The sequence below is a fragment of the Penicillium digitatum genome, chromosome 3 (genome assembly GCF_016767815.1).
Source record: "Penicillium digitatum chromosome 3, complete sequence".
Taxonomy (NCBI): domain Eukaryota; kingdom Fungi; phylum Ascomycota; class Eurotiomycetes; order Eurotiales; family Aspergillaceae; genus Penicillium; species Penicillium digitatum.
In genome coordinates this window covers 3,492,002-3,517,022 of record NC_089386.1, presented here as the reverse complement: position 1 = coordinate 3,517,022, position 25,021 = coordinate 3,492,002, and the positions used below count along the sequence as shown (strand labels likewise).

Sequence of the window (25,021 nt, the reverse complement as noted above, 5' to 3'; positions counted from 1 at the left end):
GGAAGTCACCGTGACTCCAGTAGATATACTCCAGGGAGTATATCTCAGGGAGTAGGAACGAAGGATATATAAGGACACTCCCTCATGTACTTAGTTTAGTTCTTCGTCTTCAACCATACATTGTTACTTGTGTTTACCTTTGGACCATGTTGACTCGTTAACTATATTATCACTTGACAACACCTACGAGCAGACCAATACCTAGACTTCCGCAAAGCTCGAAAAGCTCGAAACCCGACCCTTTTGCGGGTTGAGTCGGGTCGGGTTTCGGGCTTTTCGAGCTTTGCGGAAGTCTACTACGCAGTCACTCAGTAGAGGTACGGAAATCTGTGATCTTCTACTTTTAGAGGCTACACAACAGCTATTTACCTTTGAGAACATCACCACTAGCAATAGGCGACTTCCTGTGTAATCCGAACGCCTAATCGTTTTCCTCGTGCCAGCGCAAACGGCGGTAACTGGCACCTTGACGCAACCCAGCCTCGGGCGCAATACGAATGTCCAGGAGTTATTGGGATATTCCAATGACATAGTCGGGATTCTGGTATCTTGTGAGGCTTGGAGTATTGGTGAGGCAAAAGTTCGCCTGTTTGAAGGCAGAAATTCCTGCTCAACACTGTTTAGAGTGTGAAGTATCCATGCGTTTTTAATAGCCGCGTCCACTATTAAATTGCCAAAAGAAGCCAATTTGGATATCGAAAATTTTTGGGAACAGAATTCCAAAAAAAATTCAGAACCGGCCAGCTGTCGAATCGAAGAAAAGCGCCCAGGCCAGCAATCGGCTAAGAGTGGAGAGTGTTTCACAAGACAGGCAGGTAACTTGGCACTTTCCACAGGCCTTGGATTTTGTAAGCTGTTTGTCTTTGTATATTACCAAGGCACTTTGGCGGAGTGGTTAACGCGATGCCCTGCTATACATGAAAATGTCTGCCAGGCATTTCCTTCGGGAGCATGAGTTCGAATCTCATAGGTGTCGTTTTTTTTCCTTCCTTCATGCGCCCTCTGAAGATATCCTACCTTCAATAATCAAAACCCGTTTTAATTTACCCCAAGACTACGGGGTACTAATCGAAGATATGTAGCCTCCCGAGCTATCAGCTCAAGGAGACTCGACAAAATAAAGCTCAGGGAGACACGAAATCTCAACCCCATTACATAGAGAGTAGATTCACTAAATTCTCTAATTCCCTGATCCCGGTAGGGACAGAATAGGGAACATAGCGCTGTAGAGGTGAAAATTACTCATCTCGAGTCTCCGTCAGCTGACACCCGAGCCTGCCCGCTAGCTTTTCAATGTTGTAGGTCGGGATTGGTCTGTCCATCAAGCGGATTTTCCCAGAAACCCAAAAATTATGCGAATTGGGTATCTTTTGTACGATCATGTTGAATGCCATAATCATACAAAAGGTACGTGCACCCAATGCCTTCTTTCTTCACTCTCCCACTCAACAGGCGATGAATGCGAGCACAAACGAATGAAAAAAAAAATAGATTTATTGAATTCCTACTTATATCGATTTTAAATCTTAAATTTGGAGAATCAAGGACCACATTTTCAAGACACCGTATGTGAGAGGTGCATATTCGTGTAAAAACACAACTGTTCTAGTTGACATTTAAGCCATGCTTGATACTTCTTCCCTACGTAGTACGCTAACATTAAATAGAAAAAGGCACTCTCTTCACAATAACTAGAAATAGGTACCACTATATTATTCCTTGTCATTTCGAGAAGTGGAAAACCCAAAATCTCAAAACTTAATATAGCACGCGCCTTACGTTTAGAATAATGTCGAGATGCCTTGCTAAAGGTGCGTAATTTATTCAAAAGTTCTGGTCTATTAAAAATTTCTGCGCCATACCCGGAAAAGGGATGGAGTGCTAAAAGTTTGTTTGCATTCAGCACTATTTCCGCTGACAAACACTAACCATATTGCCAGTGTTCAAAGTCTATTTCTCACTGTGGTATGACGACCTGTTTTTGAAATGTTTGATGCTTTAATTAGGGATCATGTCTAATTGATTTTCTTTGCCTCCAAAAAGGATGTAATTATGGCCATAAAATTGTAATAAGGTACAAAGGGAGACCTCGAATTTTGCCAGTATCTTACTGTAGGGGTAGATCGCCGTGAATCGGACCTATGTGAACTTCTTGAATTTTGATATTGAAAAGGTTGAATATGCCTAAAGTTTTTAGCTTTCGAAACCTTTAGATTAGAAAAGACATCCTCGAAATGTAGCTTTCCTTCTTATTTTGTGAAAGCTGAACCCGAATCAAAACACATTTAGATGAGAGCACAAAAAATCCAGATAATTTTAAGCATAAGGCACTTTGGCGGAGTGGTTAACGCGATGCCCTGCTATACATGAAGATGTCCGCTAGGCATTTCCCTCGGGAGCATGAGTTCGAATCTCATAGGTGTCGATTTTTTGGGCCCCTCACTATGTTTTTTAGTAACTTGCTACCGCGAGGATTTTTCTTTTAGGCCTTGTCAAAGGTCACAAAGACGGTAGGTGGGCTTTCAGAGCCAGGTTGAGGAACACCATCTGTAACACAGATCAGCAATAAACTTTCCTCTCTAGCCATGTTTTCTCTTAAAAAAAATCAGTGAGGAATGCCTGGCTCCCCGAGAACGCGTCAATATTGCCACCGCGGTGTATTGGAAATCAACTGTCTACATCGATTTTGTAGCTATCTGGTAGGGAAATAACTGTATTCATATTGAACCAACGGCTCTGAAAGATCGGTAGGGGTTTACTCTGTAAATTAATAGAATTTGGGCCAGGAAAGGAAATACAATTTCAGGGTGGGGGACAAAAATCGACACCTATGAGATTCGAACTCATGCTCCCGAGGGAAATGCCTAGCGGACATCTTCATGTATAGCAGGGCATCGCGTTAACCACTCCGCCAAAGTGCCTCCCAATAACCTTTGTCAACACAAACCTCTCTGATATAGATATTTCTTATCGAGGGCGAAAAAATTTCCTTGCGTTCTTGTGAATGTTTGCAAAAAAGTGGAGACAAAGCTTGTGATGAAAAGAAAAAAACGACACCTATGAGATTCGAACTCATGCTCCCGAGGGAAATGCCTGGCAGACATCTTCATGTATAGCAGGGCATCGCGTTAACCACTCCGCCAAAGTGCCCTTTTCGTGAAGGATTAACACAACATTCATTTGATTTAGGCCTTTCAACCATCGGCACATTCCAACTGTCACTGAGTAGAAACTGCGCTGAGGTCTGCAGCATATCAGCATGTTCCTAGGCATGCGAGAAAAAGCTCCCCAAAACCATTGCATGCATGGCTTGGAACTCGCACATTCACGACTTTGCAGGGAAAATGACCGAGTATCTGAAGAAACTCCTCGCTCCACAGGAACACATTTCGAAAATTTATCTCTCACATCTTTTGTGTTACCGGCTGTTTCGTACACAAGTTCGCATCGCTTATCGGCGGCATGTAAGTTTCTGAAAAAAAGGTGAAAACTCACAGAAGCCAGTTGCAAATTTTCTGACAAAGTAACTTAATTCAACACCGAGTTAGCTACCCACCCAAAACGCATAAATGAACTGGCATTTGGCGAATAGAAAGTGTAGACTTTAATAGAAGCGACCCTCGCTACGCCAAGTGTGGCGAACCCTATTTGATTGCACAAAGCAAGCAAGCAAGCGAGTGGCAAGGTTTTCATGTCCTACAATATTGAAAAATTTGGACTAGCGTAAACTAAGGCCGGGCTAGCATGTGGAATATGTAGGTAAGATGCTAGGGCATTGAAGAGATTCTTGTCTACTACGTAGATAGAGAAACCAGCTAGTTGAACTGGTCAGATGGCATTAGAGTTGGGACAAATGCGTTTAAAATCAATAGGTTGATGGTTGCCTGTTTGGTGGTGAATCACTTTCTTGTTCTATTTGAGCACAAGGACTAAGGGTGCCCGAAGAAAAACATGCGCCTCCGAACTTCACGACCTCAAGTGATGGGTTATGCTACCTGTGTCGCAAGTCGATTCAATAATAAGTGGTCAGTTGACTAGTTAACTAGTAATTTTGCATCATTATGTCATCAAAGTAGGCACTTTGGCGGAGTGGTTAACGCGATGCCCTGCTATACATGAAAATGTCTGCCAGGCATTTCCCTCGGGAGCATGAGTTCGAATCTCATAGGTGTCGTTTTTTGGGCACTTTTTTTCAGGTAGTGCGTGTGGTAATCCCCGCGAGACCCCTCGCCTCCGCTCAAAAATTCGTGTACCAATCGAAGAGTTATCCAGAGGAAACCACGAAACCGTTCTCCACAAAGAGTTCTGATGTTGGCTGTTTGGAAATTCTCGCGGCCTTCGTGGGAGACCTTGTCCTGTACCAACTCATCAGTCCCAGTCAAGATCTTACGGAAACACTGCATGTCTTTGGCAGCGAACTGATGATTATTCTAAAAAATATCTGAGTTGTGACTACAGACATTGATGATTCGGTCTCTAACCTGGAGTGACGTCTCTTCGTTGGTATTGAGTCTACTCTAGCACCTTGGGAAAAGGGTTCCCATCATCCCATATTTATCTGATAAGTACTAGGACGTCGCATCCCTAAATTCCTTTGTGGATAGCCCGTAATCGATAATACCTTGATACCGCAACTTCCTATCCAGCTGCCTGAATGCAAGCTATAGTGGAATGAGCGAACACCTTATAGGCATAGATACGTACTCGAAATCCAGAATCCAAGTCTTTTCAGGCCGCCTATGCAGTACTTTCAGTTGCTTTAAGTTGGCAAGAGTTTGATCTGTGATATGTATCTCTTCGTGCTCTTGGCATGCTGGCGGGTTCATCGGCTCGACAATATTCATCACATGATTGATAAGCGATCCGGAATAATGGTGACGGTGCTGGTAGGATATCAGGACATCTTGTGGCTCTGGGAAACTGTAGTAAAGACACGTTTCCTCGCCGTTGATGTGTTCTAGGCTATTTGAAGCACCAAGTTTCATTGCAAGCATTAGTTTCTTGCGAAACTCGCGTTCGGGAGTGGTGTGAGCATCTTCTTTGAGCTTCTCCTCAATAGATTCTAATCTCAATACCCTGCCTGGACATGTGTGTCAAATTTCAATCTTTGTAGAGAATTGAGAGAGGACTGCACACTCAGAAACCTGGGGAGCGAAAGGAGTAGTGATTGAGTGAAACAAGCTGGAAAGCCTGCACCGCTAGGAGAAAGACACTTGTGGAGCCTTTGTGAAAATTGAATCAATTGACGATTCTACCCTCATGAGTTTCCCGTATATCGGAATAAATGTGTCTCCTGAATGACGGCTGAAATGCAGGATGGTGCTATGGGGTGTCCACGTTGAGAATAAGCGACGAGGTCTCCATGATTGTGACCCGAAGAAGAGCATCTCGACATCATCAATATATAACATTGGGAGTAGCCTACCTTTTTTCAAAGATAGGCTGAGATTTGTGATAGAGCTCTTGGGAGTACAATGCATTCTCTCTTTGCATAAAGAAAATAGACCGAGGCCGCGACAACCCTTGCTGACAAAAGGTGGGTCACAATTAACATTGCCCCAAGGCCAAGCTTAAAATATTGAAAAAGTTGCAAGTTGCCTGATTTTTTTCAGGTCGACTTGGGTTCTAATCGAATTCTTGAACCTTCCGAGTTCTAAACTTCTCTCTTAACCCCAGAAATGACCATCAAAGCTCTCCTTTTTCCGGAACTGTGAATTACCTTTTTCCTCCACAATGCGGGCGAACGAACCACGCAAAAATGTTGCCGTAATTGGCACAGGGATGGCTGGACTTGTGATCGCATATATACTTAGTAACGATCCTCGGGGGAGATTCGACGTGGAAGTATTCGAAAAGGTAAAAAAAACTTGTTCACCTGCGAGACCGTATGCGCGAACATGGGCTAATCTCAACAAAACGCGTAGCAAGACAAACTTTCGCTCGACTCCGCGTCATACAATCTCACAAACCAGGATGGTGAAGGCGCAAAGCCTGAACGCCTCGATCTCCCCATGCGCACATTCGCCGACGGATACTACGAAAGTCTCAAGCGAATGTACGATTATTTCGGTATCCCATACCGCTCGTTAAGGTTTATTTACTCCCTGTCGACTCTACCAGACAGTGCGACAAAACAAGCCTCTCCATACTACATGCATTCCTCAAATAACCACCAATTACCTCCCCTGCGCCCGGAGGGCTTACCGTGGACCGGGTGGCTGATTGAGGTGTGCTACCTGGCGATATGCTATTATTGGTTCAAAGCCTGCTGCTTCTTTGTGGCGCCGAAAACGCTAGAGTCATCCGGCACGGAGGAATCTCTACGTCAATATGTGGAGAGAATCATGTTGCCCAGGTACTATGTGAAGAACTACTTCCTGCCAGTCTTCGCGAGCGTCGCGACTTGTTCACACGACGCGCTAATGGATTTCCCGGCTCTTGATCTGGTCGGGTATGGAAGACGAACCTTCCGTAAGAAGCACTACACTGTTCTTGGTGGAGTTCAGCATGTCGAGAAAAAACTGTCCGAAGACTTGATATACAAACTTGGTATGAAGGTCACGGCGGTCGAGAACGTCGGGACAAAAGTTCAAGTGAGCTGGACAGATACCCGTGATGGTCAGAGCAGCTCACGGCTCTTTGACCATGTCGTTCTGGCTGTGACGCCTGATGTGGTTGGCGCGATTTTCCAGCCTCTCCGAAGCGCAATGAAGGCCGTTCCCACAACCACCGTTCAATCCATTGTGCATCGCGACTTTTCCCGCATTCGGGATTCTAGCAAATCCCTCTGGGCACAAGTTTCTTTGAACCCCGGCGAATCTGCACCTCACCCACTCCACATGTGTTCAGATGCTACGGCGACCGAAACTATCCATGAACACCCGTCATCTGCTCTAATCACGACTTATCCCATTGCTCCGATTGACCCTGAGAAGGTCTTGCACTCGGCCACATTTACTCGTGTTCTTCGATCGTCCACCAGCAGACAAACCATCAACCAGATCTTCAGCCAGAAGAGGTCTACAGAGGACAAGAGCCAGCTTTGGCGGAATGGAGATGGAAACGTCTGGCTCGTTGGTGGTTGGTGCTGGGACGGGATGGTTCTGCTTGAGGGATGTCTCGCTTCCGCGACAAGGGTGGCCAACGCCCTGGATGTCCAGGTGCCTTGGATGAAAGAGTCCTCTATATAACGACCTGCCAAGAAGATAACGAGACTCAAAGTGTGCAGATTCACTTCGGGCTTTTTTAAATGTTAATATTTCCGTGAGACATTATACATAGCATACATAATATAAAAAAAAAACGCATCATGAACATTCGACCTTTGCCTTGATACACTATGTTGTAATCTGCTACAGTATATGATCCGTAGGCCATTTATTCAGGTCCACTTTTCTCGCTGTCTCTCTCCACCCATGGATCCACCAGGAGCTTCAGCCTAGAATCCAACGCAAACCAAATGCGCAATAATTAGAGTACATGGCAATGGACACTATTTGAGCCCAGTCAGAACGCTGATTCGGGTGAATATAGTGCCACACTTACACAGATAGGATCACCGAGATGATTGGACAAAGGCGGACAGGTATTCAACGGTCCACAGCATCCAGGTAGAGGACCATTATTAATACACGTGAAGCCACCTGGGCACTTGTTTGTGGGAGTTAGTTCAGAATTCTGAAAGGGCACAGTTGGGAACTTACACATGTGTTCGACGATCGACAAAAAGGCTGGCTCGTAGGGCAACTGATACAATTGCCGCCAACACAGACTCCACCTCCTGATCCGAGATTGCACCGTGAAAGGAAAATGGAAACATGAGTTAGTATGTCCATCTAATGCTTTTAATCGAAAGCATTCGATAAGAGGAGTTGTAGGTAAGTACACACAGCTGTACTACATGATCCGCAACGCTCCACATCTGTCGTCAAATCAGTGCACCTTCCATTACAGCAAGCCGGCAGCAAGCCAGTGCACGTCGCAGCAGTGCAAGATCCACAGTACTTCAAACTGGTAGATAGGTCTTTACACTGACCAAAGCAACAACCAGGCTGTGTTCCACCACACGGCAAAGCCAAACAAGAATTGCAGTGGTTAGCGTTAGTATTAAGATCGACGCATGTCCCCGAGCAGCAAGCCGGATTGACACCAGAACACGGACTTGCTGAGCAAGATCCACAGTGTTCAGTAGTTGCCAGATCTGTACAGATACCAGAGCAACAGGTTGGTTTAGAGCCTAGACACGGAAGGACAATGCAGCTGCCACAGTGCGCGGGATCAGTGCTAAGATCCGTGCAGACCCCATTATAGCAGGCGGGCTGGGTGCCTGTGCATTTGGCGCCACATACACCGCAGTTGTTTGAGTCGGTGACTGTGTTGGTACAGGTTCCGGAGCAACAGGTTGGTAGGTTTGCTGGGCACTTTTAGATTGTCAGTATAGTCACCTAAATTGAGTCTGAGATATTTGATACGAAAATAAGAAAATATCACTGTTGTAGCACACTTTCCACAGTGAAGTGAATTAGTAGCTAGGTCAGCGCATTCGCCAGAGCAGCAGCCTGGTCTGAGTCCGACGAATGGCAAAGCTGAACAAGAGCCGCAATGGATTCGGATCGGAGGTTAGATCTGCACAAGATCCACTGCAGCATGCAGGGCTTGCACCAGTGCACTATTACATCATAGTATCATTTAGATAAGGTGGTCACTGTGGAGGCGGCGATATTATCCCAGAGTAGGGCAATGGTTAACTCACAGTACGATTGCAAGCTCCACAACTATTGACATTTGAGGAAACATCAGTGCACATCCCTGAACAACAGGTAGGATGGAGACCAGGGCAAGGGAGAGCTGTGCAAGAGCTGCAGTGTAGGGGGGTCACTACTCAGGTCCCTGCAAGTCCCAGAGCAGCAAGCTGGCGTAGTTCCGCCACACTAAATATTGATAGATGAGCCACTCAGTAGATCAACGAAGTGAACAGATCTTTGGCTTACCATACTACTACATGAGTCATAATTGGTAGTTGAGGTCGTGAAATCAGTACACTTACCCGCACAGCAGCCAGCCTGCTGCCCAAGACAGGGGACTGCATTGCAAGAACCACAATTCTGTGGATCATTAGCGAGATCAGCATAGAAGCCTGAGCAGCAGGCTGATACTTGACCAGTGCACTATTCCGCAAAAAAATTCTTAGCAGATAGACTTCGAATCTTGTGCTAGCAATATGCTCCGGTCAAAGTGGGACTTTACGCACGGTTCTGTCACATGCACCACAGCTGGCGAAGTTGTTATCCAGATCTTTACACAGACCAGAACAGCAGGCGGGTTGAGTTCCAGTACACTAGTTGCAATGAAGGCGTGGTAAATAAGTTTGATTAGAAAATATCCCAAGACCCGAATTTGATACTAACTGATGGTGCATCACACGCTCCACAATTTTCCACACTCGAGCTCAAATCCGTACATACTCCGTCGCAACAGGTTGGTGGTGAGCCGACGACGCACTATAGTTCAGAAGATTTGTGAGAATCAATGTGTCTACAGAGTAATAAAATGCAATCAGAACTTACTATGGCACCGCAGGCTCCACAGTTTCCCGGATTTGACGCGGTGTCTGTACACATGAAGAAACAGCATTGGAGTCCTTCTTTGCACTACATGTGTGGGTAGAACAAATAGTAAATAATCCACATTTCAATTTGCCTGGAGCTAATTATTTGCGCCTGACAAAACTCACATTCGGAATCTAGGGCACACAATAGGTGACTTTTTGCTGTGAACTGTGTATATCAAGAGAGGTGACATAAGATGCGTTCTTGGAGTTTGCCTTGACATGGCCGTAGAAAGAGCTGAGTACCCCTAGTAGAAGGTTAGAGCCTGATATATATATGCACCATCCGTAGAAAGTAAGAGTCTCCTAACCTATAAGAAGAAAGACAAGCATCTGTACAGAGAGCGACATCCTATGATAGGGCCATATGAATGAGATATAGCGTACGAAAAGGAGCCTTATATCGCGCACTTGCCATGCGATGATGCATCATGCTAGGGTTAAAGTTGAAAGGGAGTAAAACTACAACTGGGGTGTCTTTTGCTGCGTGTGTTACTCGGCTCAACACCGAGATCACCATCTTCTTGAGCCCTCCACATGGATGCCTCACCAGTGCAGGGCGATTGTTGTAAAAAAAGATTTGGATCATGGTGATTTAGTATTGAATTAGATATAGTTTCTTCTCAGTCAAGATGCGCAGCTTAATGTAGATCTGATCCCTATCCTCGATGGCCATGTCCTGGTCAAAAGTCTTCTGGAATCAAACAAGATAGTTGCGCTGCCTAATCAGTAGCAGGTGATGATCCCGTCCGACCTGGGTTACAGACCGAAACTCCCACTAGCAAAGCGTCGTGATACCTGTTACCCAATAGATAGTCCGAGCGAGTTGGCTTGAATCCAAAACTAGTTTTGGATGCCAGAAGTCACGTCAGGATATTGAAGCGCATTCCCGAATACCCAAGTTCAATGTGTCGAATGAAAATCAAACACCTAGCTAGGTATGGTTTATATATATAAGAACATCTGAAGCAGGGTAAGGTAGGTAGGTAGGTAAATTTGATTAACGTCCGGCAGGGAGCAAGCGAAAGCTTGCTCCCGCGACCTCCCATGGGGTATTGGGACGTGCAATGCTATGGTTTCTATAATACAAAGATCTTTTTCCACAGATTGCAGTTCATGCATTCGTAAATGCGAGGGCTGAGTAGCCAGTTGGTGACGGCTGTCTCCGACGTGTGAGCCGGCCATCATGGGGGTGAGGGTCCCGGGGGGTCCCGGGGGGTCCAGGTGTGTGGTGATTGGCGGGTGCCAAAAGACTTTGTTGAGGAAACAAATGAAGGAGTCACCTCGTGCAGACCCGCGAGTAGAAGCTTGTGAGCTCCAGTAGTTCAACAAACTGCTTGGGGTCCAGGCTGCGAAGGTAGGCGACTGCCTCTATCCTGTCGGTTGGAGGTGTCGGGGGGCGTTTTGGCCAGTGTCGGAAAGACCTCTGGGTTTTGTGGCAGAGAGCGAGGTGCTCTGGTGACTTTCGGCGGCCACATGAGCAGTCGAGTTTGGCGTCTTCGTGGTTGAACTTGCGGTGGTACCAGTCGAAGTCGCCATGCGACGAGCGGAGGGCAAGCCAGCGGTGGAGCGCTGGTCGTCGGAGTTCGAGTTCCGGCAGTGAATCAATCTCGTAGGTGTCTGACCAGCGTCGGTACCACTGGGAGAGTTTTTGAGAGACCGTGTCCCACCAGCGCAAGCGAGCCTTGTTCCGAAGTTCCCGGAAGATGGATCGGATCCCGCTAATCGTGGGTTCGGCTTCCATCCCTATAGCACTACCGCGTAGCGCGCCTTCACCGGCTAAGGTGTCAGCAGCTTCGTTCCCTTCGATCCCAGTGTGCCCAGGGGCCCATCGGAGACTGATATTGTGCTGTTCCATAGCCCGGTGGCAGGCTAAAAAAGCCCATTGCGAGGAGTTCGAGGCATTCCCCCTAATACACCAGATAACGGATGTGCTATCAATACAGAGCCAGATTTTCGACCTAGGCGGAGCTACCGCGATTGCCCGTTCGAGCCCTCGCCAGGCTCCGATTGCTTCGGCGTCGAAAACATGAGAGCGTGAGTTGATAGCGCCAGCGCCAGTGTCGATTTGGGTGCCGTTTACCATAAGTACGAAGCCATAGCCTACGTACTTGATGCCCTCCTGCCACTGCTCGGAGCCATCTGAGAAGACGCAGATATCTGTGGGTGGGAGTGATTCCTGCCAGACTTGGAAAGCTTTAGACGCGGTCGCCTTATCTATACCCCTGTAGGATCTATTCTGCAGCCCGGTGAGTAGTGCGGGGGGGAAAAGCAGGGTAATGTAGTACCGCTGAAATGTTAGTTTGGCAAAAGAATCTATGCGGGCAGGAAAAGTGTTAGCTTGTCAGGTAAATCGGTATCCTAGCCTGCTAAGCAGGAAGAAGGCCTTGCCTCTATACAAACGATAGCTTAATTGTCCTTCATGTCCACACAAATTGAGACAAGTCCTAAAGAGGAAAAAGTTATCATGTAATATATAATTTCATTTTCAGAGTTGACATTTGAATCACTATAGCTCCTCAAAGATGCAGAAACATAGCCGCTAAAACATTAACTATTCATAATTACTTTCCCTAATGGGAACATGATGTTTATACAGAAACAAGTCCGATTATATGTTCATTGTCGGTGAACAGTCTCCTCCACCTATTCTTCGGCCTCCTCAGACGCGTGCCCTTCCTGGACAGCTTCATAAAATGGCGCAAACTTGCTCTTCATTCTCAGTCTCCTACCGAAGAAGTAGAATCCAATGGGAATGGGAACAAGGACGGCTGCGAGGCATCCGAGAAGTGTCGCAGCCCACTGGATACCCATTCCATTGAACATCTGGCGTGAGAAAAGCGGGAAGCTAGCTGCCACCATTGAGCGACAAAACGTGTTTGCTGCGATAGCTGATGCAGCGCTGTAGATAGTATGTTAGATAAGCCCATAAAACTTTGAAGGAACGGAGAGTATGACATACAACATAAGATATGTATCAATCAGATAATTGAACAGTTGGATGAAAATGATTAGAAGGCCAAATCCGGTGAATAGACCACTCAGAGTGGGCACGATCCAGTGGATGGTGCCATTGAAGCCAGTCCATCCAAACCAGAAGAGCCCCGCGGCGAAGAGAGCACCGCCAACTATCACGGGTGGGAGACGCCACTCGGGGATAGGGATACCACCGTTCTTGTCGAGTTTCTTATTGTAGGCCTTGCTAGAGATGATGATGTAAGTCGCGGCGGAGAACAGGCCCACTACCATGCCGAAGAGTGGAAGACCTCCAACGCCAGCATTCATGCCGTACACACCCTGGAAGACCAGAGTGTATGCGGTCAAGAAGCAATAGAGTAACCCGTAGATAAAACTCAAGTAAACAGTGACGGCTAGAATCAATGGCTCATTAAATAGCAGTCGAAGCGGGCGAGAGAAGTTGTTGATGATCAGCTCTCGAAGGTCGATCTCGATTTCCTCTTGCTTCGCATGTATTCCCCAGTTTTTGGTTCGGCGACGTAGCTCCGAGGCCTTGGCAATTAGGACAACAGGTGGATAGGACTCCTTCAAAAAAAAGATGTTCAGGAGGAAAGCGGCGAAGCCCATAATTGCGGGGATATAGGCGGTCCAGCGCCAGCCGAGATAGGACATGTTAATGAAACCTCCGATGAAAGGTGCTAGCAGAGGGCCCAGGAACACCGTTGAGGAGAACATGGCAATAGCAACACCACGGGTGCGGTTATCCCAAATATCAGAGAACACAGCAGCCACAACTGCCAAGGGACAACTGCCGAAGATACCACAGAAGAATCGGCAGATCATGAGTGTTTGCAGGTCTTTCGCGACTGCCACTGCGATGTTGAAGACGCCAAATCCGAACATAGCCATGATAATGGGGATACGACGGCCCTTAAGTTCAGATAGGGGAGCCCAAATCAAGGGACCCGAGGCATAGCCGACGATGTAAAGAGAGCTGGAGAGCACGGCAACTTCGAGGCCGACGCCAAAGTGGCTCGAGACATGTCTAGACGAAGAACTAAAAACGGCGGAATCGAAAGTGGAGCAAATACTGGTGAAGGCGAGGATGGCACTAATGTAGCATCTAGAGATTGGACAAGTTAGTGTCGGAGAACAAATGCTGCATGTTTAATGCGCAGTACAATGTGGACAATCATAGTGAAATGACTCACTTCTTCTTCACAGGCCAGTTCAACGGGTATAATGGATCATCTGGCCCATCGAACTCCACAACGTAATCCTCTTGTTCAGGGAGAGGTGGAGGGTAGGGCTTGCCTCCACCAAAAGCTGGCAATGGAGCCCGCGACGGTCGTGACCGAATACTCTCACCCACGGTGAGGGCATGTTGGGCGCGTTGCGTCTCAGTCCTGCTCAATGCTATCGATGTCCCAGTCCGATTACGTTCCAAGTCCAGCTCTGTGTTCCGTGATTGCAGTCTATGCACCTGCGGGTCATATGCAGAGGAGATGCTCGAGCCAGTCGACGATCCAAGAGAGTTTGACGTAGTGTGTCTCTCTAGCTCAGCTGAGTTCTGTGGCTTTTCACTCGATAGATGCGACCTTTCGGCCTCAGGCAGCCGATCGGCCATATTGCCAAAGATGACCGCTTTATCAATTCGGGAATTGTGATCGGGGCCGATCTTTGCAGATCTTTTAGGCTGCAGTTTCTTTTTTCCCCTGTTGGAACTGTCAGAAAGATCGGAAAGGTACCAAGTGCCTGAAATATGTAGGGGGGGAAAAGGCGTTTTTCGCCATCCAAGCGCGGGCAGTTTGTTTATAAAAAATTTGACCAAAAAGTAACGCCGAATGCAACTATGATCGTCTAGACCCACCACTAAGCGGCTTCAGCTTTGAACAATCTGCCGAACTTATCGGCCAAAAACGGAACTTCCAAACGATGAGACCTTCCTAAGCGATTAGTAATTAACATCCCATATCCAGTAGATGATGATATTTATTATGAGAATTTTGTCAATTTGAATAGCCAAGTGTTTGATATTTCTCTTAGGAGCTCGGAATTGAAGCAAATAACTCCGGAGTCAAGTGCCACCGCCTCTTTACGAAGTGCGTCATCCTGATTCAGACCGCCACGCGAGAGGCTTACAGGGGTTTTTTTTTGCCAAGGTGACTATATAAGTGGCTATCAAGCTTGGAAGGTTACTACTGATTACTGGCAATTTAGTATAGGATTGAGTAGAGATTATGTCGATACAAGAGCAGCATGATCCATATCCTTGATGTACCTAGGTATGTCGTACCATATGCCTTTCAGGGCTGGAGTGGAGATTGGGTATCTACTCTCCACAAGGTACGGAGTAGCACCCACTAGTGATATACTCCGTACCGAGTACGGCTACTTCGTAAAACAATGAACAATGCATCACATTTCTTCATGATCCTAGAACCGCCATTCTTGGTCATATCTTTTGAGATCATACTATTTTTTAAGGAAACCCCGAAAGACTTGTTTATCTCAATAGCGTGGGTAAACAAGTCACTATGTGCCCAGCCATTTTCTGAAACATGTAGCGGTCTTTTCACAATCTTGAGCTTTCTCCTCTGAGAATCGAACAGAAGATTCTGGAGAGGCCTCTCTGCCAGGAAGTTCATCCCACGTGTAATTTCAACTCATCACAATTGCTTATCGTCCGCCACTCATATAGACACTAATATATTGTAAAGATGTGGGTTGGTTCAGGTAACCGAAGGGAATCCGTATGCTTAGCGTTTATCGTGGTGGTCCTAGCACGGTTTCCGGCAAGCGTAGGGAGCTATAGCCTATAGGAGCGATATGTTGTGTTAATCTCCGGTTTCTACTCCGTAGGTATTCTGCTTAGCCACTAGATACTCACTTCCGTGCGGGCCCAGAAATTTACTCGATGGCGAAGCTATCATTAGAGTCAGAATCTCGCGTAAGGAGGTGAGGATGATCCCTAGGTCTGACATGATTATAACATAGTCGGGGGTGTTACTGAAAATTTGAGGACAGGTTTGTATTACGGAGTGAGAGAACAAACCGATCGGAGAGAGAGAAAAGAGAGGAATCAAGGTGAAAGGGGGTATAGAGTGAAGAGGAAGTGGAAATCCCGCTTTGGTGAAGTCGTAGCACATCCTCTAAACCCTGATCGTCGGACATGTCTCACTTTTAAAGTGATTGGAGAAAATCTAGAAACTCAAAATAGCAAAGAAAAATCTCCGAGACCAGCTCTAAAGTAAATTAAACGGAAATCATGGTCTTTAAATGGGTTGTATAGTGTCAATTCTAAAGCATTTTTGCAAGCCACCCTACCCAGACCTCATTGCGGGCCCTCGAATTGGCACGGTGCCGAAGCCGCGCGCCATTCAGCGGATTTTGGCCTCCCCACCATTTTCACCCGGAATATTCTACAAGCTGCTGGCTCGGAAGACTATCCGGTCTTGTAGAGCTCCTGAGTGTAGTTTGTCGACTGTGCTATTAGATTCACGGTATCGATACGGTAGACAGCTTCTTTGAAGGTGATGGTCAATCCCAGCTTGTCCCTGGGTGTTAATCTTGGAATATTCGAGAGGTTAATTTCCTGGTTCCTGATTCTCAAGACAAGCTGGTGGATATTGTGGGAACATTCTAGAATGTCCAGCAATAAGAGATAAGGGAACAATGACTTTATGTTACCAGTCGGTATTGGATATCATCCTAAAAGTGTCTGGATCTACGAAGACATTGGCAAATGTAAAGTCTACTTGGATGATGGGGTTTGGAAAAAACTACGAGACGTAGGGCGGGATACCATGGTGGTGTGGCGCTGCTCGGTTTGACACTCCCGGTGTCTTAGGGCCGAAGGTAAGGAGCCACTGCCAGTTATTTATGGAGAAGCGCTATGCAGTCAAGGCAATCTCTGAAACAAAATGCTTGTTAAGGGAAGTCTTCGGCGGGCTTTCCAAATTTCTCTGTCCTTTGGGGTTTTTTTTGCACGATAGCAACCTCATCTCTAACAGCCACAACATTGAATGATTGGCATGTGTATTTCCCAAATATGAGGTGCTTCATCATATTAAAACCGTCCACGTCAATGCCCAAATAATCGACTGTCGGTTTTCAGGTCTAAATGGAAAAACAATAATAAAATTAAATCAAAAAAAGCTTACGTCGGTGTCGGTAGTATAGACCCGTATGGGGGGCATCTGAAGGGCTAGATGCAGGCACATCTTCTGTCGCAGATTGCTTATTCTGATTTGAAGGCTATTCGCTGGGCCTCCATTGGTCCCTTTAATCTAGCGAGCTGCCTGTGGCTAGAGATTTGAGTCAGGCAAAGTAGCAAGAGCTTCTTTTTGGATGAATATCTCAATCGAACCATGTCGAAAAAGATGATGGCCTTTCTCATTGCTCAATTGACAACGCAAGGCCGAGGAGCTGGGCTATTTACAGCATGGTAGAACTGTCTGGTCAAGTAGAGTAGAAGTATCAAGTGGATGGATTGGCTAAGTTTCTTCATTTTCTTTATCGGGCATTACATCGGAGTATGTCGGTTGGGCCTATCCTTTCTTCTAGCCGACATACATCATAGCTCATCATTTGAGACACAGGTGACAAGGTCGCCTTTTGAGTTGAGACTTGATTCGCTCCCAGCTTAAATACTATGTTATAGCAAGGAGGGAGAGAAGAAAACTTGATTCTCTATACACAAATAGAGAGCCACCTAAACAGCTAGGGGAGGCCTGTCAAACCAGGAAAACTGGCACCGAGCCCAGCGGCTATCTCAACATAATACCAGACACACAATGCAGCCTACTAGACCATTCAAGCGCTTAATCCTTCCTTGCAACAACAACAATACCCCTGACAACCCTCCCCTTGGCCCACCACTCAAACACAAAGCTTACCGCGCGGAACTTTCCTAGTTTTATCCCATAGGGCCTTGCCTCCTCAGCCCTGCGCTTAATGAATCCCGCCAACCCGCCAAAAACGTGCTGCGAGACATCTCGGATCTCAATAGAGGCTGGATTATAACCAGCTTTAACAAGGAGCTCCACATATTCCTTCTCGGTGATGAAATTCCCAAATGGAGAGTTCGTTCCCCAGCACACGAGTCGGAGGAGGATCTTTTCGTACCAAGTTATGCCATTAGATAATATCAAGTCAAAGGCCATGAATGAGGCGTTGAGGGTGTTTTGTGCATAGGTAAGAAGAGGAAGGCGCGAGGGGCGAAAGTGATATAACGTATCTAGGGCCAAGAGCCATGTAGATGTGTCTTCGTTTTCATTCTGGTTGATTGACGTGTCTCCAAAGGCTGTGATTGATTTTTTCAACTCCCCAGTCCAAGAGCTGGGGACTGCAGCGTCTGCACAATAGATTTCTGCTTGGATAAAGTCCTCGCTTTCTCGCTGCATATGGCGAATGCGGCGTGAGCCGAGGGCGGCCTGCGCGGGTACCAGCGTGACCCCAATATAGGCATCTAGGCGCAGAGAAGAGGGAGATTGCAGCTTGTTCTTGCTATGTCGAGACCGCAGAACTGACTCTGTTGGTTGGATATCAGACGTGATGCTGGGAATCGGGGCAGGGGTTGCTGTCCCGGTCCCAGTCCCAGATTCAAAACCGGACTGGGATGTAGGAGAAGCGCCATTTAAAATCGTCGTCAGATACAACGACTGATCACCACATCCACACCCAACATCCAGGATTCTCACGGCAGACGCCTTCTCTGTTGATAGCGCAGCCGTGAGAACCTGATCTAGGAGCGCTTGGCAGGCTTCTGGAAAGTCATTTGTGTGCTAGGAAGAGGGTCAAGGTGTATTCGAATAGATTGACTTGCGTGAGACATTTGTTTTAAATGGTCTTTGTCTCAGATAACTTACCTCCCAGTACCCCATGTTCATCCACATCCTCTGCAATGGCAGCTGTATGTTGAGGATGGCATGGTCTAGACCGTACACGTCTGCGTGTGGTTTCCTTAGGGCGCGTTTGAGGAAGTCTAGCATTGTTTAATAGTCCGGGGATTGAAGGAGGCAATGATCCATTCTCTTTCGTAGAATTCTGCAAAGCCGGTTGCGGTGGAGCTTACCGGGTGGGCCGGTCGGTTGTCAATGCCAAGATATGTCGGTCTACCAAACATATATATAATGAATGTAGTTGGTAGATGTAACGTGTAGATTGAAGTCGGGATTTTAATGGCCCTAGGATTCGGTGGATCTTCTATGTTGTACGCGAAGTTGACGATTGTAAAAACAGGGCTCAAACGCAAGAATAGTTGAATCTAAATAAAACTGCCGTGAAGACACATCACTCATCCACCCACCACCCCCTCGACCTACAGATGGTAAAATCTGAAGTAGCTCTGGCTGCTAGAAAACCAAGAAAATCGCTGGAAAAAGAACACACTGAACATGAAAGCAAAGATAGTGAGGCGGGGCTAACAGGAAAAAGCCCACAGGACAGTCACCACCCAAAGCAGCAGAGTAGAGTAGCAAGGCAATCAAACAAGACTGGGGCTTCTTTTTTTTTTCCTTTTTCGTAACGATTTTTTTCTTCTACTTTCAGCATGGAGCAAATGCTTCATACAAGAGTGCCCACACCGCGCTTCAGGTCGGAAATACTTGAGCTAGTAGCCTTCTGTGAGGCCAAAAACTTCTTGAACATGTCCGAGATATCTTGCTCAGACTGCTCGTCGGCATCATTCTTCTCCATGATCAGACCACGGAGCCAGTGGTTTTCCAGCTCGAGCTGAGACACGCGAGCCTCAAGAATGTCATTCTTTTCGGTGGTCTCCTTGACGGTCTGCTCGAGAGCGGCCTCGCGCTGCTTCTTCTTCACACGGAAACGAGCACTGGCAGCGGTGTTACGGCGGCGCTTGTCTTCTTCGGCCATTTGGCGACTAGCCTCCTCGGCGCTGTCTTGGGTTGAATTTGCCGAGTTCTTGCGCTTGGTGCCGGTCACTGGAGTAGAAGGCGACATAGAAACGGATGGGGCCGGGGCGACCTTCAGGGCGGTGTTGATGGGGGCAGGCTGAATGGGTGCCTGGTTTACAGTCACAGGCCCAGTAGGAATGGAGGAAAGCCCCGAAAAGTGGGCATTGTGCATGGGCAACTGGACATTAGAGCGGGTCAGGTCGGGCTGGTAGTCAGTCAGGCCATTGAGTCCTTCTGCTGTTAAACCATTAGCAATGATTCAACTTTCAAAAATCTACATCGTAGGGTTCGGTTTCCCGAAGAGTAGTGAGAGTCCGAGCAGGGGAGCCGATCACGTGAAAAGGCGTGATAGCGGAGATCATTCGCATCAACAACCCAAAGTTAAAATTGAATGAAAACCCTGCTAGGGCCACGGGAAGGATGACATGCAGGGCTCAAATTTTCCAAGGAGGCCAAAGCGGTAGGGCATGGTATGATGTTGAAGCACATGAAGCGCACGAAGCGCCAAATATTCCAAAACTGAGACATAACTCATGTAGTGGCAGGAATGATGAATATAAAAGGCAACCAAAGAAACCGAATGCAAGGTGTAGATATGGGTCCCAAAGACACAATTGTGAACTAGTCTGCGGGGTATGGTGGGAAAGCCATGCAGCTGAGACTCGGGACTACCCAACCAACGATGCGAAAGACAGGAACCAAGATCAGACACACTTACCATTCAGGAAATCCAAGAACTTCAGATCTTGTGCGGATTGATCCGAGATAACCTCGTGTTTCTCGTCTTCTGGCGAGAATGGAGGCAGACCACCGAAGTCGGTGAATTTGTCGAACTCGAAAAACTCGGTATTGGTGAACAGAGCAAGGTCCTCATCGTTAAAGGTACTCTGCTGCTGTTGCTGCTGTTGGGCCTGGTCATACGGCGAGGGAATCGCGTTCAAGTCATCCAGGTATTGCGAGAAGTTGGGAATGCGACGCCCGTTGTAGTTGGCCATGATGAAGGTTTCCCCGTTTCTCAGGTACGATTAGGTGAGGCGGAAGCCGGAAACCGATTTTCTCGATGCCGATGGACTTTATGGAAGTGCGCGTTGCGCAGGCTGTAGAGACGTAACTCAGATGCCAAATGCGGCTCTGTGCTGATTCGTCGCGAGTGCGATGGATGTTGAAGCAACAGTCGTGAGGTTGCTCTAATTCGATTCGGGTGAATCGAAATGTTGAAGATTTAAAATGGATAGGAGCCGGAGAGAAGAAGAGAGAAGTTGGGGCCAGAAGTGGGTTTTTCTTTGAATGTCCAGTGGGGGTGGGAAGCCTGGGGGTCGGAGGGGTGGATGATGATTAATCCCCCAATTTGCCTCCAGGGCTTCATTTGCCTTCCGAACCGTGCACTGGGGATTCTGTTTCTGTTGGAAGGACAAAAATTACATCGATATGTTCCGCTTCCTCTTCCCATTACTCTACCCTTCAATTCCTTCCAAGGCTCTCTGTAAATGTGGCATACAATGTAGAAACGAGTTGATCAAAGGCCGAGAATCGGAGCCCATTGAGTTCAACTCCTCGGTTCCACGTTCCCAATTCGAAATAGATACGGAGTAGTCCCACTGCATATATTTAATCCTGTATACTCTATCGCTTACAACATGGTACGAGATGAGATGAATCTTGCATGAATCACGAATAACACATTGCACCATTCATTCTTCCATGCCTCATTTTCCTACTTCAATAATCCTAGCGACAAACGCGGCACCGAACGGACACAAAACGGCGGGCCCCGAAATGGGGTCTACCCACCGCTGATTGGCGGACCTTGCCGGCTTGGTCAGCGTCGAAAGTAGCCCTGAATGAACGCCGTCCGTGTTCAGGGTGAAGTTATTCCTGATTTTTCCGAACTCGCTGCAAATTAATAATCACCATACCTCATCTTGATCATCTTGTCTTGGTGTCTGCTCTAAAAATTGATTAATGAGGAGGATGATTTCAGCTCTTGCCATCTAAACATCCTAAGACGGGATATATCTGCACTGGTCCTCAAGCACAGACTTTGACAAGGGTTCCGAAATTCAAAATTCGGATTGACTCGACACGGTTTAGCGTTCTTCATTTTGATGCACTGGCCACTGATGACTGTGGCTCTGAGCACAAGGAAGAAAACCAAGTCATTAATGTCTTGGCTTAGTAGAAATCACCAACTCGAGACAAATTTGAGTACTCTTGTTTCAATGGTAGATACAATATGCATGCACAGTAAGTAGCATATGGGATCGTTCTCTTAGTATCCCCACTAGTAGTAGTACACACAGCGTGCGTTGTAACATGGTTCCCACAACACGATGCCGTCAAAGTTCCCTCAATATCATGCCATGTTTCTCTGTCCTTCAATGCTAGCCTCCGAATTATCCATCCTTTCACCCTTCGGGACTAGCCAAGCTCCTTGGCCCCATTGGAAGGAGATTCAGTGCTTGTTGACCGTTCTTAAAGTCCACAAATCCGCGAGGGTTCGTCACAAATAGTTTCGTTATAATCTCGACATCAACATCGGCACTACTCATCTTGTGCATTTTGGATTTTTCGTCGAAAACAAACCGTTTTCCAGCTCAAATAGCCAAGAGCGTGGTTTAAGCTTTCTGACTTTGGTACGTGGAACGTGTTGGAAGAAACAGAAATCTACTTTCTGGCTGGGAATAATTCGGATTCGCAAAAGTTGGGTTATCGGAATGGTCCCAACTTTCCTTCCAGTTCAAGTCGGGCAATAATGCCGTATGAGTAATTCGGTAGGGAAGGATCAGGCAGAGTATCCATTCACACCCCACAGAAGTGATTGGCCGAAACCACGGGTACACTGGACAACATTGCGTGTGAGCCATTTGAAGTGGCTGATAACCGTACAACAGAATAGCTCACCTGGTGCAACTCTAACTAGTGCTGTGATAGAAAGATCTGCCCGTTACAATTGACGAGACTCTGCTTCACTTGGGAACGTCCACTGTCACCCAAATAGGGCCTTTGCCAAGTCTTCCAATTCGGAAGGCGAAGCTTGGGTGGAGTTGAAACACGATATCCGCCCCCGAATAGCAAAAAGAAGTCCGTCTTTTTGTCCTCCGCGGTGGGAGCGGCTGAAGGAACAGGAAATTTGCAATAAGAGAAACAGAACTGAAATTTTGGGCTGGCTGTCGTTTTGCTTCCTAGTTCACTAACAGAATTAATTATCTGAAATAAAACACAGCTCTGATCCTTCAATCGTATTCGTAGCACTTGGACTTGATTTTCGTGTCCAAGCCGGATGTACAATTCGTTCAGAGAAGCAAGATTATTTTGAAAGAGAAGGGATGCCTTACAAGTATCAAGAGGGAGCTATGGATATCGTATCTCCCAAGGTAATGACACTTCAAGATCACAGACTGCGACACCAAAATTTGTGTCAATAACACGATTCATCGGTCACTGTTCTATTTGACACCTGAACTACAGCTATGACATAATAGAGCAATCAACCCAGATGGGTTACTTCCTTTCATCGAATATAGAGTCAAGTAATGATGACCAGGAAATACTACAAATGTATCATAAAGAGAAAGATGAAATTAAACACCCAGCCAGGCAAGTATAGAGATAAAAGGCCAAAGTATGTAGTTTTGGTTGTTTCTTATGTACCGTGCGAGAAGTCACACTGCAACATACATGAGGCATTGTGCAAACTTGTATTATTTCACAAGATATGAATCAACTCTATGGAACTCGATGAGACGTTGCTCAGCTGGCCAAATGACCACAAACAGTTTGTACATGCATGCTTTTGAATCTTCCTATCAAGTCAAATGAACTAAAACCCCTTTAAGCAACCTTTGACAAACCGTTTGAGCAAGTCAGGTAAGTCCATGTTTGGTAGTGGGTTTCCCGGTTCTCCTTTTCCTCCCACTAACATGGCATTCCCCCACGAATCATTACAAGAAAAATGACAATTTCATTCAATTTCTGGAAGTAGCCATCCGCCGTTAGTTTCATTTTCTAAGGGAAGCCGTGGAATCGTTGAGCCCCAAAAGGTTAATTGGAATCCTCCGGGATAATATTGCACAGTAGCCAGCCTTCCACAGGAACTGTTTAACCCGAAGTCCCACTTGGCCAAAGTTACCGTGCCTGGGGGCCATGCTTTTTTAGAAATCCTTTATTACTAGTTTCCCCGACTGTTAATAGGATTCCCACTGCAGCAACGCGCATGAAAATAACCAAAGCATGAGAGAAGCCATCCATCCAGCATCCAAGATGGGTCAAAAAGGCCAGCCATCTATATCAAGCCCCTCGTCCATCCAACTCATCACAGCTCAAACAGGCAGTACTGGCAAAATGAATAAGAGAAAAGTTTACGGGACCGAAAATCCTCAAGATGACATGCAAAAGGACCTGGTCGAGTTTTCCGAGCACGAATGGTTCCAAACAGGAGTCGAATTTGTCCTGTCGTACGTATCCAAACCTTCCGTCAACAATCCTGATTGTGCTCACAAACTTGGAGACTGGAGCGGCCATGCCCGTCGTACATCTCAAGTGCACATTCCTTGGGTCGTGCCATGTCAATGCAAAGCACACTGCTATAATTTGCGCCCCCAACCCTCGACGGCGACTCTTGATGGAAGGCTTCGGTGGATGTCTTTTTAAAACTGTTTGAGATGGCAGACAGGCTTGACTTGGATGGTACATTACGCCCATTCAAGCATAGAATTGGATAAGAGACCATGAGAACTTTCCACGATTGACGCAAGAGATATTGAAAACACTGGAGAATGCCATGAGGCCTAATATCAAGTGCCAGGGGTGGAGATTTGCTTTTTCTCGGCTTCTGAATCAGCGTGCTAATATAGAGCAGTTTCACAGCAATTATGGAAGAAGCCACCTTCAAGATCTTGCTGAAAAAAGCCCTTGGTCTGTGAATTATGGTTTCTTCGATACTTGACCGAGCTTTGCGTGTCACCTCTTTCTCTCGTTTTGAACTGTAGTATTTGCACTTAGGGGCTTTAAGGAACTTACTAGATGCCCTTCAATATCACTTTTATGTAAAATACTACTTGCCGTAGTATTCATGCTAAATTGATTGATGCAGTGCAAGCGCCAACTTTTGCCGGAAGGTCGTGAGGGTTTGACGTGATGAAAAACTGAGGTAGATGTTCATGAAACATGGATGGAACTGTGTGTTGAGAATATTCCTATGTATCTTAATAGCTGTTGATGAGGTCGGCCGCTAGCCGTTTCGTGGGGCAATTCATTTTACGTCGACCAGCTCCTTTGTAAGCCATGAATGATTGGATGTCACTGAAACCTCGGTTTCATGTTGATAGCTGCGCTCTTTGGGGCATAGGGTCTAAGATGGCAGTTTGATTTTCCAAGTCGTCAACAGCCGTGTATACAACGCCCTTCTGCGTTTCGTGCTGAGTATTGTCAAGAACCTTGCGGTTGAGAGACAGGCATGGATACAGGATCATGTTATAACTGTCCGATGTTGTGCTGGGGAACACCTTTTTATTAGTCAGTAAGTGTGATCGACCGT

The 25,021-nt window shown here is 46.6% G+C and overlaps 5 protein-coding genes and 5 non-coding genes across 10 annotated transcripts; 4 read left to right on the top strand and 6 right to left on the bottom strand.

Moving 5' to 3' along the window:
- The first annotated feature begins 877 nt into the window (after nt 1-877).
- On the top strand, nt 878-976 carry Pdw03_tRNA109. The gene has a single exon. It is a non-coding gene; the product is annotated as a tRNA-Ser (tRNA).
- Nucleotides 977-2,326: 1,350 nt separating this feature from the next.
- Pdw03_tRNA110 lies at nt 2,327-2,425 on the top strand. The gene has a single exon. It is a non-coding gene; the product is annotated as a tRNA-Ser (tRNA).
- Nucleotides 2,426-2,822: 397 nt separating this feature from the next.
- On the bottom strand, nt 2,823-2,921 carry Pdw03_tRNA106. The gene has a single exon. It is a non-coding gene; the product is annotated as a tRNA-Ser (tRNA).
- Nucleotides 2,922-3,051: 130 nt separating this feature from the next.
- On the bottom strand, nt 3,052-3,150 carry Pdw03_tRNA105. The gene has a single exon. It is a non-coding gene; the product is annotated as a tRNA-Ser (tRNA).
- A 925-nt stretch (nt 3,151-4,075) lies between these two features.
- On the top strand, nt 4,076-4,174 carry Pdw03_tRNA111. Its single transcript has one exon. It is a non-coding gene; the product is annotated as a tRNA-Ser (tRNA).
- A 1,559-nt stretch (nt 4,175-5,733) lies between these two features.
- Pdw03_8781 (Transcription factor IIIC, subunit 5) lies at nt 5,734-7,190 on the top strand (the record flags this gene model as incomplete). Its single annotated transcript, XM_014682503.1, has 2 exons — nt 5,734-5,856; nt 5,925-7,190. The coding sequence occupies 2 exons, from the start codon at nt 5,734-5,736 to the stop codon at nt 7,188-7,190; spliced, it is 1,389 nt and encodes a 462-aa protein (XP_014537989.1).
- Nucleotides 7,191-10,886: 3,696 nt separating this feature from the next.
- Nucleotides 10,887-11,351, bottom strand: Pdw03_8780 (putative RNA-directed DNA polymerase from transposon X-element; the record flags this gene model as incomplete). The annotated part of the gene is made up of 1 exon (XM_066102059.1): nt 10,887-11,351. One exon carries the CDS (start codon nt 11,349-11,351, stop codon nt 10,887-10,889), a length of 465 nt encoding a protein of 154 aa, XP_065957142.1.
- Nucleotides 11,352-12,253: 902 nt separating this feature from the next.
- On the bottom strand, nt 12,254-14,192 carry Pdw03_8779 (MFS multidrug transporter, putative; the record flags this gene model as incomplete). The annotated part of the gene is made up of 3 exons (XM_014682502.1): nt 12,254-12,509; nt 12,570-13,688; nt 13,777-14,192. 3 exons carry the CDS (start codon nt 14,190-14,192, stop codon nt 12,254-12,256), a joined length of 1,791 nt encoding a protein of 596 aa, XP_014537988.1.
- A 3,196-nt stretch (nt 14,193-17,388) lies between these two features.
- Pdw03_8778 (methyltransferase domain-containing protein) lies at nt 17,389-18,558 on the bottom strand (the record flags this gene model as incomplete). Its single annotated transcript, XM_014682501.1, has 2 exons — nt 17,389-18,351; nt 18,436-18,558. 2 exons carry the CDS (start codon nt 18,556-18,558, stop codon nt 17,389-17,391), a joined length of 1,086 nt encoding a protein of 361 aa, XP_014537987.1.
- Nucleotides 18,559-19,132: 574 nt separating this feature from the next.
- On the bottom strand, nt 19,133-20,480 carry Pdw03_8777 (BZIP transcription factor (MetR), putative; the record flags this gene model as incomplete). The annotated part of the gene is made up of 2 exons (XM_014682500.1): nt 19,133-19,722; nt 20,204-20,480. 2 exons carry the CDS (start codon nt 20,478-20,480, stop codon nt 19,133-19,135), a joined length of 867 nt encoding a protein of 288 aa, XP_014537986.1.
- Nucleotides 20,481-25,021: the final 4,541 nt, after the last annotated feature.